The following is a 12,550-nucleotide window of genomic DNA, read 5'->3' as shown; positions in this document are numbered from 1 at the left end:
GATTTCTACTGGGCAAGTTCTGCCATGGCTAACTGCTCAGTTTATATTTATCTATTTCATCTTTGGCATTTTATTATCTAAGATTCAGAAGCTGAATCATGATTTAATCACAAGTATTTGTATGCGGATTATTCTTACATTATGAAATAGGAAAGCTTAATATGTGATTGGAGCTCATAAGAAATCCAAAAGTTCAGTGTGTGCCTGACCTCTGAGGGAAAACTGCGCTTGTTTTTGGCATGACAGATGGAGATTTACACTAACTAGTAGTTAACACTAGAACATGGGAACATTACTTGCATGCAGCTATACATTGCCAGTCTTTGACTTTGGTACTTAAGGAAGTTTTGAGTCAGAGTCAAGTTTTGTCGGGAAAGTTAAAAAAAGTGTAAGGTTTTAAGCATGTGCTATATTCAAAGGTATTTGTAGCTCAGAAAGTAATGTATTTAGAAAGATATTTTTTTTCTATATGCCTATCAAAAGCTTGTTTCTTTTAAAACTGAGAACAAAACTGAGGGCACTAAGGTCTGTACTTAGGATGTATGGTTAAATCTTGAGAGACAATTTCTGAAAATACCGAACTTTTAAAAGTCCTGTACTTTGCTTAGAAACAGTTAGATTATTATACCTATAATGTTAATAGCATTTTCTTCTCTAGGTTAAAACTCAAATTTCTGTGTTTAGCTGTTGCTCTTTAAATCCATTTGGATTGTTTGGTGCTTCTTTCTGTAGAACAGAAAGGTAGGTAGATTAGAAAGCAATGATCTGTTCTTGTTTTCGTGCTTGAGTGCATGTGTGGGCAAGTTCATTGTAGAAATTTGAAAGAGAGCAATTGTTTCTAGATCTATGCTTTTTTTCTCTCTCTTTTTTTTCTCTCTCTTTTTTTTCCTCCTTTTTTTTCTCCCTTTTTTTTTTTTCTTCTTTGTTGTCAGACATTTAGTTTAACTCTTGACTGAACAACAGTCATAAAACAAGTGACTGGTACACCGAGGCAGTAACTCCACCCTGATGCAGTGGTAGTTTAAGGCTACGTGAAGGTTAGTCCAGTTTGGGTGGGGCTTTGAGCAACCTGGTCTGGTAGAAGGTGTCACTGTCTGGTGCAGGACTGCCTGGGGCAGGGTAGTTGTAACTAGATGACCAAATAATATCCCTTCCAACCCAAATAATTCTATGATTCTCTGATCTCAGTGTACTGGGGTGAGACGTAGAAAGTGCTCAATTGACTGTTTCACTCTGGACAATATTCATGTTACTGTATTGAGAGAACATACACTTTTATCCTAATGCTTAGGTTAGCACTGTCGGTAAGACTCACCTATGGCTCTTCTTTTCCCTATTCTCTAAATCAAAGGTCATAATCCGCATATTTAGACAACATGAGTATTCACAAGTTGCTTGGCTTCGTGTTGCTTCTGTATTTGTGTCTAGAAGCCATGTCCTTGTGTTGCAGCATTTTCCTGGAGGACCAGCATTACTCAAGGACAACAGACCCACAGTTTAAACTGAGTAAGGTGAGACTTGCCGGAGGTAAGAGCTAAGATTCCAGAAGGAAGACAGTCAAGCAAATGTCCTTTGCCTAAGTGACTGTTTAAGGAACCCTGTCAAAAATTATCCTTTCCTTAAAGAAGGATCAGGCCAGAATATACAAGAAGAGGTATATTTAGACATTCAGTCTAGATCCTTTCTCTTTCAGTCTTCCAAGGAAAAATATCTCCATCATAGAACATGTTCTGTTCCCCTGAATGTGTTTTCCAGTGCAAGCTCTACTGGAAGCCTGCTTTGCATTGCATTTCTGCTGTGAGGTTTAAGACAACTACTGAAGTTTTGTGTGAATGTGTTTGTGTCCAGTTTGTCTCTGTTTTTCATGCACGTTTCGCTATAACAGCTCTCATATTATTATGCATGTTTATAATGCATTTTGTTTTGCAATCTTGCAGGGTATTGAGGTCACATTAATAGGCCTAATTGTAAATCAAAGCTTCCTCCAAAGGAAGAAGAATTTGCAAGTTATCTTCATGCAGAAGCTAACACCTTTTGTGCCTTTTTGAGGAGTCAGTTGGTAAGACCCAAGCCTGTCATGGGTTTGGGGGTCTGTCTGATCAGGGGGCTCAGGAGCCAGGCTGTCCTGCAGTCTTGGATTTTCTGTACATCCCAAGTTCCTGCCAGGCTCTTCGGGGAGATGATCATGCACACAGTAACTGGACTGCCTGATCTTTGCCTTCAGCTCTTTCAAAGTAAAAAGCATATGGTGGTCTCAATTTATCTTACTCTTTATCCTCAGTGGAAAGCTCTTTTGAGAAGCAGTATTTGTCACAGTTTTAGTGTGTTATTCAGGTTGTGGATATGAGGCAGGAGCAGAGGCAGTGAGCACAGGCTGAAATTTGAAAACAAGTATGTCTGTCTGAACACTGGGAGACGCTTTTCCACTGTGAGGATGACTGAGCACTGGCACAGTTTGCCCAGTGATGTGATAGAGGCTCCATCTGTGAAGAAGATCTTCTAAAGCCATCTGGACATGGTTCTGGGAAGGCAGCTCCGGGTGGCCTTGCTTGAGCTAGGGCTGGACCAGTTGACCTCCAGAGGTCCCTTCCAGTTCAGCCACTCTGATTCTGTGGCCTCTGACCACAAGAACTGTAGGCTCTTCTCTGGTTCTTCTTAGTAGTTAAGTGAGAAGCAGCTGATGATTAGCACTTCCATTTGATATACTTGACTGTGGTTAGGCTCAGACAGGCTGTCCTTTTGTGAGTTCTTAGATGAATGAACTTGTGATTAGTTATCTGTGAACTAGAGGGATGAATCTGGAGATGAATGGACTGTTGTAATCTCTGTAGCTTTTTGCAAATTAGGTCAATTTGTTAGCTCCATAGATGTAGTTTAACCATTTAGACTCCGGGCCCTAACGTTTCATTTATCTTGTTGCTTAGTGATACTTGCTTACTTGTTCTAGAGCTAAATTCAAAGAGGAGACCTACATATTCTGTATCTGTTCTGCAGTGCTGCTGAAATTGTTCATCCAGTTGTCAAGATACTGGTAGCTTATTTGCTGAGCAGCCTCTTCTGCTTTCTGAAGCTGTTGATGAAATAATTTAACACAGCTCTGGTAAATGTAAGTTACAGAACAGACTCTCTTCCATAGCACTGGCACTACCTGTACCTTTCCTTGCTAGTGTTGCAATGAAATGTTAGCTGTAGGCTCACCACTGGTGTTGGTGGCTCAAAAATACCACAGTGATAACACAGAGATTTATTACACTGTCATTCTGAAAAAAAAGCTCTTTTCCACCAAGTTGAAAGATAGCATGCTGACAAATAAGCCAAATAAATGAGGTACATAAAATTGCAAGATGCAGTTTGTGGTTTCTGTGTTGTGTGGAACTAACAAAAGCCTGGAAAACGTGTGCTGCTGCAGCAGTCTGCTTGTCAGGTGCTTGTGCTTCATTTGCAGCAGATATTTCTAAAGGAAGCATGAATGGGGACCCTGATTTTAGTAACATAGTTGATGTTTTCTAGAGATTATTTGCTTGTGGATTTCTTCTTCCTTTGGTAGTAAAGCAAGATCAGTTTGTGCTTCAAACATACAATTGAAAGTTCTTCTAACAAATTAGACCTATAGTGCTCAGCCACAGATGTCTGTGGGAGGCAAATACCTTATTTTCTCCTTTCCACTTTCTCCTTTCCCCACCCAGTGGATCATGAGAGTCTGGCAGCAGACCCAGCAATGGGCAGTTCTGTAACTACTGTAACTCGTGTACTCAGTACTCTTTCCGTCCCCAGAGCCCACAGTGGCACCATTCGAGTTCCAATGGACCCTGGAGGAGCAAGAGGTGTATGGAGTGCACAAGCATTGTAGTTCAGGAGTAGAAACAAAGGGTTTAAGTGTGTGACGCAATTAATGGGACATAACACCCTGTACCCTGGTAAGCCAGTACCAGCAAGCTTTATGAAGATGACTTGAAATATTTGGCTGGCTATTTTCTGTTCATCCACATTATGATCATGTCTGTGTGTAATCATGTTGATGGCATCCAGGCAGCCTGGGAGTCTCTGTTGGAGGTGGTTTCCTGATCCCAGCTGTAAGACCGCCTGAAGATTCTGTTCCTGCAAGTTAATCACCAGTTGTAAACACGCTGAGGGGGACAGCAATGCAGTTCCGGAGCAGCCAGTTCCATTATTTTCTGTAATTTCTTCAGTGCTGAGTCTGTCTTTGTGCTTAGCTCGTGGTTGGATTTCTTGACAACAACGGGTGTCAGATGAATAAAGATTGCATTTTTGGGTATTGGATTGCAGTTGACTTTGGTTGTCATATCCTGCTGGTCCTGTCCCCTTCACTGGGGAGTTCTGTAGAGTGTGAGTCTGTGAAAATGGGATTAGGTGAGGCTGTCTGGCACCACTTTCTCTTGGAATGTTATAAAACTTTGAGTAAAGGCACTTGAATAAATTGCTGGAAGTGCCTGTTCAGAGCTTCTGGCGCAGATAAATTTCTCTACACAAACTCTAGAAGAAGTTCTGTTTCTGTGCTGATAAATTGGTAAGGGAAAAAGAAGCAGTGACAGTATAATTGGAGATTAATTCAGGCTAGAAGGAACCTCAGGAGCCTGCTGCTCAAAGTAGGATCACTTTCATTATGAATGTATTTATAAACACCTTTTTCTTAACATCCTTTTCATTCTCTCTCTTTCACTTGCTTAATCTCCATTCAAAGGCAAATTTGGCAGTACCAGCCCCAAATGAGCACTCTAAATAAGGTGGAAAACGAATGCAAACATATGGTGACTGAATTACTGGCACAGAAACCTGTTGCAAAACGAATCTTCAGTTAGCAGTCTCACCTGCCTGCTTATAAGAGTCTGTCTGTATAAACTGCAGAGTGCTTCCATGGTCTAAAAAGTGTGTCAACATTAAGTATTCCAATTCTCCAGCTTCCAAGAAGGATGAGGCTAGAATGCACCTGCACTGTCTGTCTTGTTATTGATATAACTTGTTTGGAAAACCTGGCATATAATCCAGGGAACAGTACCAAAGGCAGTAGGTAGATTGTCCTTAAGGTTTTTTTCATGCAGAGAAAATGTCACCTTTGTGAGCACTTGGCAGTCTTCCATCTTAGCTCAAATACAATTTAAAGGGTAATGCTCTAGGTATTTCAGACTCCCCTTTTCTTAATTATCATTCCTATTGCTTTTTCTATTGTCTGCTTTCTCTACAGCACAATGATTCTAATTTTTATGGTAATAACCTAACTGTCTGGGTGCTTTTAGGACATGATAGAACTATACCTAGTATAACTATGCATTTATGTAGAGCAAAGTGTCTGAAGTTGCATGGAAGTCAGTGTAGTATGCTTGTTTGCATATTTGTGTAGAGTCAGTGATTCTTGGCTGCTATGGCCATGGGATTCATTTAATGAACTAGTCAATATAAGCTGACTGCTGTGTATATAGAGATGTAATTAATGGAATGCTTATAAAAGCACGTGTCTGTGCTGAGATAAAATACATGCTTTTTTTATAGCTGCTATTTGCATTACTCAAGTGCACTTACTGTAGTGATTAACTTCTGCAAAAACAATTTGTGTCTTACAGCTTGCCTTGAAAGGATCTAACTATGCTGGTCTGCTGGAGCGGCATCGCATCCATACAAAAAACGTGGAGCATGTTGTAGACAGTTTAAGGTAAGAATGTATGGATGCTGAGCATTTCAGACACAGTGAAATACCCGTAGATAGTGTAAAATAACAAAGGGAAGCTTTGTGTTACAAGCTCTAAGAAAATAGAAGTACTCAAAAGAGTGCAGATGAGCAGTTGTTCCTGAAAAAATCATAATGTGAACTAGCTCAGTTCAGTTAACTAACACGCTCTGTTACCATCTTGAAAACAAATGAGCAAGGTGTAAAGGGTTTGTGTGTCAAGTGTTTATAGTCTAAATATGGCTGTAATTACTCCTTAGTTACTACTACTACTCCTTAGTTAGTGTCAGCTTTTCAGAAGGATGTGACAATGAGCAATGTAGGACAGAATTCAGGCTTTTTTTGAACTTTATAGGAACGAGAGGATCGAAGTTCGCCTTGTTAAACGTCGAGAATATAATGAAGAGACAGTTCGGTGGGCAGATGCTGTTATATCTGCAGGAGGTATGACTTTATAGAAGGGAAGCGTTTGTTTCAGTATGTTTTCGTGGATATGTTTTTCAAAAATACTTTGCAACATGTGAAACAACTTGAGGTATGCACATTTTGAAAGCAAATTGCTAATTCAATTGTCAGAAAATATTACCAAATGCAGTGGTTGTGTCCATCTTGTCTACCTCTGGTATCTAAAACTGTAGCACCAGGAAGTGAATCCCAGTGTATGGCCACTTTGAAAAAGTTTAATTGTCCTGTGTTAAACAGTATAAACTGTGAAATTTACTATAGTTTTCAAATAAATAGGATAAATTCCTTGCTGTCAGGTGATTATATGTAGCCCTAAACCCAGCTCTTTTTTTGGGGGATGTGAGATGTAGACTGACATACTACCACTTGGTCCCCTTGTTCAAACTGTCTTTCTTGATTTCACACTTAATTCCAGTGACTGGCATATCAGGTTGGCTGATACAGGCAAAAGTATGCAAATGCTGAGCAGCTCGTGCCACTGATTAGTGGTTTTTAGATGAACGAACAGAACAACTATCCTGATTGTGTATTTTTAATATTGGATTGCATCAGTTCATTCAGTGTTGTTCTTTGGGGATTTGCTGCAGTGTGTTGCTGGGCTCTAACATAATGTTCAATCATCTGTGGAAATTAGACTTGACTGTGGCTTTCTCTCTTCTTAGTAGTCCACTTTGCCCTTAGCTACTGATCACCATGCAGAGTGGGGAGAAAGGGATATCTGTACACTCGTGAAGCATCCTAATACACTCTTGTAGACTTCAAAGAACTGCTCTAGGCTGGAGACTAAAGTGCCAGTTTAGGGCAAAATTTGTCATAGTTGAGGCAAGCAGCTGGGAAGTGATACCTCATCTAAGGTTTTCAGAGCTTATATCTGGCTGCAAAGACTGATTGAGGTTATAGTTGTCCTGCTGTTTAACAGCCAGGAAAAAATACTAATATCTGGAGAAACCAGTACATTTAAGGATTTCTACTTTCAATATTTCTACTTACCTAAGACTTCTTTTCCAAGTGTGCCTATTTGGGGCCAGATAAGGTCTTTAAATTGTGCCTTCTAGGAGGACAACTGGAATGAAACTAAAGTAATGGGTTTTATTTGATTTGCAGTAAAATTTTGGTTTTGTTTCCTGTCTCCTGTGGCTTTGTTTAGCAATACTTTCTAAATTTACTTTCGTTAAAGAATTTCTCTTACCTGCTGATAAACATAGAGAAATTTCAATAAATCCTTTAAAGCTTGCTTCTGTCAAATTCAGTTGCCTGGGCATGTATAGCTGTCAGATAACTTGTGCTTTTTCCAGTCACATTTGCCATCTTGAACTCAGTTGTCACTGCTCTGCTTTGAAAGATGTCAGTAGTTTTGCAGTCCCATTTTATTTTTGTCCCGCTTACGTAATTGGTTGTTGATATAAAAGCACAGAGTGGTAATGCTGAAGTACCTATGGGGACTGTTTTGTTTGGGTACTAGAATGTGAAGTGATACTAACTTTTGGTTTGCTTTTTCTGTAGGTGATGGTACAATGTTGTTGGCAGCCAGTAAGGTTTTTGATAAATTTAAACCAGTCATTGGAGTAAATACTGATCCTGAAAGGTAAAAACATATCTGGGAAAAAGTGCTTTATTTAATATCAGGCACAGTGTGCATTTGAGGCATGCCTGTAGTATTTGGCAGTGTAAATGTCTGTTTTAGTGGGCTCTAGATTTCAGGCTAACATGTTATTTTTTTAGAAAAGTTTCCATAATGAGTTACCCTGTCTCATCTGAGAAGACATTAAGCAGTATTGGATAAGCATGACTGTGTTAAGCTGAACTGTTTTCATGTACCAGTGTAACAGCACTTGCAGCTGGTTTACTTGTATTACTAACCAGAAGTTTGAGTCCAGGGATGGCAGTATAGAACCCAGACAGCAAGAGGGACTTCATAAAAGCAGCTAAGTGTGGTGCCTGAACAGAAACTTCATCTCTTTGTGAAGCAGGTGGATCTGGTAGAGCCTCAGATGAAGAAGTTTGCTGTGGTTTCTTCATGTAAACCATGTCATACCTCAGAGGACACAGTCTCCTCAGCCAATTATTGGCACTTAGTTGTCCTATTATAAACTCCACACAAGTTGCATCCACCTGCCCAAATCAGTCTTACAGTTAGGTGGATGCAGTGTGTTAATAATGCCTGGTTGGTATAAGCTTCAAATGAATGGCAAATAAAACTCAGAATTCTCCAAGGCTCTGTCTGCTGGGAAGTCCAGATTTAGATTTCTACTTTTGATATTAACAGTTAATTTATTCTGCATTATCAAGTCTGAACAGCGGGGTTCAAATAATAAGTGCCTTCAAGTTATCAAATATCACTCATGAAAGGGGAGCAGTGGTTAGTCTTCTGGGTTTGACATGAGATTCTTTTGATCTTAGGCATTTTGCTTACCTGTTTTGTATCAACTAAGTTGTGTAAAGGGAGGAAATTTACTTTCTCACTTGCCAGGTTTATTAAGCTTGAATTTCTTGCCCAGAGTGATGACAGGAACTATACATGTATTTATGTATTCCTGCAGGATTACTAGATGAACAGACAGTTTTTAGGGGAAATGTGGGAGAAATAACCTTATTTTTAAAAGGTACCAAATCTTAACAGATATACTGTCATTTTCATTGTCACTTTTTGTTACTAGATCTGAGGGTCACTTGTGCTTGCCTGTGAGATACACACGTTCATTTCCCGAAGCACTACAGAAGCTTTATCGTGGTGAGTTCAGGTAGGATTCACTGATCTTTGGTTTTCAAAAGCATAGTGGGATTGGAATAAAATACTTAATAAATGATATGCAATGCCTAAGGAGTAGGTGAAGCTTAGTAAAATCTTAATGCCTCAAATTGTGAATTTGGTGTACATGTTTATTTACCGTGCTGAAAATGAGTTTGTGGTCAAGAGTGAGACTGGAATACAAAGGATAAAATTGACTGCCAGCTCCAGCAAAAAGTCTTCTGTTATGACCTGTGGTAATTGATTTTCTTTTCTGACATAGCAAATTCATAAATGAGGAACTGCATGCCTGTAAAGGGTACATTAGTTTACATATTTTAAGACTGAAAAGCATATCTAGTACAGTGATGGCCATTAGAAGCTAATGAAACATATGCACTTAGGAAATGGTCAGTGTGTTGCATCTGGAGTTTTGGTGACTGAGTTAGAGTGGCTAAACTTTTGTTAACAGATGAGTGTAAGCCAAAGCTTTTCTTCATGCTGAAGAGAGCTTGATGTTTTCAATACTAGATATTCTTTAAGTAGAAGAATCTCACTGGAATTAGGAAGAAACAAGCTGGATTTTAAAGGACAGACTAGGGAAGAGGTTTTTAATAATTATTTTAAGAGAGACATTGTTCCTGTGGGGTGGTAACTTTCCGGAATACTTTTTAGGATGACAAACCATCAAACAGAAATCAGTCACCTGAAAATATATATTGAGTTTTGTTTATACTTGTATCATATTAAATTTGTAGCTTGAAGTGTAACTATATTTTTTTTTTCATTGAAAAGTCTGAAATGAGGTGAATGCAGTCACCAGGACTGACAAATAACTGAAGAGGTTTCAATAGGTATTGCTAAATGAAAAGATACTTTCAAATAGCATATTCTGAGACTTAGAATACAGAAGCTTTTTACTCTCCGTTATTCTAAGTCGCTTAAGTAAAACTCGTGCTCATGCAGATTAGCCCCCCGATAATCTAGGCAATTTTGATGTTTTGTTGGAAGCAAAGTTATATTTTTATTGCCAACACTCCTGTTTTTGCCCATTATGGAGCTGAAGCCACACCAACGTGAAAGAGAAGGGACCTCCCTAGTTCTTTTTCTGAAATAATATGAACTGTTATTCCTAAGAAAGAACCCAAGCAGGGGTTTCATTTGACAGTTCTCAGATTTATTTGGCCCCAAGGAAAGTCTAAAATAGGTGGGTAACTGAATCAGCTTGTCTGGAAGGACTTTTGGTGGCTTACAGCTGTATATGGATGGTGAGGTGCCAGAGATTGGAAAAGGGCAATTGTCTTTTCTTTTTACCCTTGAGGTGTCAGTCAGTGTAACAATCCATGTAAGCACTGACCTTGTAGTCCCATAAAAAAAACAACATTATTGATTTATAAAGGACAAGCCATATCAGATCACCCACGTTTCTTTTCTTGATGGTCAGTGGTGTAATAGGTTCTCAGAATAGGGATATAATAGGAATACAGTCCCATTTTCTAATTTTGTAGGGGATGTGACGTGTTCTAGTGTGAGCATTTTAAGGAGGCCAGTATAGTGATACTTACTGCAAGCTATCTGCCTGACTACCTAAAACCATGCTTGGAATTTAAGGGCAGATAGGATGTGTTGAGTGAAGCTTTACAAAGATGACAGTGAGGAAAAACTACTTGTGTAGTCATATAAAGCATAAGTCTTCCTTGTTGTAATTTCAGGAAAAGCTGGTGACTGTCCCCTGGATATCAAAAGTATGAATGGGGGAATGGGGAAAAGATGTGCTCATAACAATTCCTCTTGATTTGCTTTCTTAATCAAAACTATTACTATTTTGTTTTATGAAATCTCTAAACTGTAAGAGGAAAAAGGAATTGATATCTCTAAGGAAAAATAAAAAGATCTGAATGTTGTATCATGACTTTTATACTCTTCTCTTGCTTCAACTATATTCCTCTGAAGCATCCTAAATTCCTAGGCTAGGGGAGATTGTTAAAATAGCTTGTGGCCCTTATGTATAAAGGGGTGGATAGAGCTGCTTTTCTGGACATCTACAAACAAAATACGTTAAAAATATGGCACATATTACTCTATACTTGAGAGCTATTTTATTCTCAAAATCCATGTGTCAGTCATTCAATCACAGGTTAGAATCACATGCCTAAAAAGAAGATTTGTCATGTGTATGATTTTTTTAGACTACTTTTGATCAATGTCCTCTTTACATATGCAAAAAACATTAGGCAGCAACTCGGGAAGTGTAAAATGTTTACAGTTTAGAATGATTAACTTTCTAAATTTAGGAGTCGTGGTGGAAGCTATAAAACTTGAAATGTGACTTTGAATAATTCTAATTCTGTAATGAATATTTCAGCTATTGATACCAACTTCTTTCTCCTGTCGTAGGTGGCAGTGGCGGCAAAGAATCCGATTGTATCTCGAAGGAACTGGTATTAACCCAACCCCTGTAGATTTACATGAACAGCAGCTGAGCCAAGAGCAACACAGCAGGGCTCACATAAATGAAAGATTCCAGGATCAAGGTAGGTTAAAATCGTACAAGAATATAATCACTTTGCTATGATAACTTGATAATACAGATTTGTAAGAGTTCAAGTATTTGAAATCTAGGTGCTGCATTTGAAAGACAGCTCTGATTAGCTGAAGACCCAGATTAATGTTTTTTAGAAGGGAGTATTTTTTTTGTATATTCTGGACTGTACAATTAGAACCAGTTTTCAGTACCCACAGTTAATTTATCTAATGTCAAAATACCTGATCTTTTTTAAAATGCTGTCTCTTAGAAGAATTACTATAACCACTTAAGTGTGTGTGTGTTTGTACACATGTACTCTTAACTTATTACTTCACAATTGAAAAAGCTGGTCTCCGTCTACCAGCAAGCAAATGAGAAGTTAGAAGTGAGATTTTTTTCCTGGGTAATTCCTTAGTTGTCAAACACCTTCAACTGTTTTTTTCATGATGGTTTGTAGATGCATAATTGTCTGATTAACCTGTGTCCAGTACTGCATTTGCTCACTTAGAAGTCCTTGTCAACACAAAAATTTGTTAATCCCCCTTAATTAACTTATGATATGAAGTCTAATTCTTTGAACTTTATCAGAAATAGCTGTTAAGTCACTGTAACTTCTTGGCTGGAAGAGTAACTGACAGAAGAGAAGAATTCATTCTGTCTGGTTGCCCATGAATTTTCAGGGAAAGCAATGTCTGAACCTAAAAGTCATTGCCTCACTGACCTTGGTTCAAATATTTGTTGTATCCAGTAAAGGACAGTGACTGGCTACAGCCTAAATCAATGAAAAATTGAGTCCTTGAAGACAATGGAGCATTAGGTCTACAATATAAACCCAGGCAGCAGAGTCTGTCCTCCAATGAGATGTGAATTTTTTCTAAAAATTTGGATTGTAAACCTGTGATTCAAAACTGCTGTATTCAATATCTGCAGGATCTGACATTTGTGGTCCACATCTTTTACCAGTGAGAGCACTCAATGAAGTCTTCATTGGGGAATCTCTTTCATCCAGGTATGTTTAATTGTTTGTTGTTCCAGCAAGGCACAATTGACTTAATTTCTTTTTATGACATTGCACTGGACAATCAGTGATGGGATTTTACTGTCAAATTTCAGTTCTAGTCTATAGATATTTAACACTGATTGTATT

General features: G+C 38.5%; 1 protein-coding gene across 1 annotated transcript in view; it reads left to right on the top strand.

Annotated features, from left to right (window-relative positions):
• The window catches only part of NADK2 (NAD kinase 2, mitochondrial), a 32,075-nt gene that overhangs the window by 9,672 nt on the left and 9,853 nt on the right, over positions 1-12,550 (top strand). The window contains exons 2-7 of the mRNA XM_032674840.1: positions 5,580-5,668; positions 6,039-6,127; positions 7,652-7,733; positions 8,806-8,889; positions 11,274-11,410; positions 12,334-12,412. Of these exons, the coding sequence (XP_032530731.1) occupies positions 5,580-5,668; positions 6,039-6,127; positions 7,652-7,733; positions 8,806-8,889; positions 11,274-11,410; positions 12,334-12,412 (560 nt within the window). The remainder of the gene's footprint in view (positions 1-5,579; positions 5,669-6,038; positions 6,128-7,651; positions 7,734-8,805; positions 8,890-11,273; positions 11,411-12,333; positions 12,413-12,550) is intronic.

This window comes from Chiroxiphia lanceolata, chromosome Z, assembly GCF_009829145.1.
Source record: "Chiroxiphia lanceolata isolate bChiLan1 chromosome Z, bChiLan1.pri, whole genome shotgun sequence".
Lineage (NCBI taxonomy): Eukaryota > Metazoa > Chordata > Aves > Passeriformes > Pipridae > Chiroxiphia > Chiroxiphia lanceolata.
Note: the sequence above shows the minus strand (reverse complement) of the source record. Positions and strands in the feature narration are given on the sequence as shown.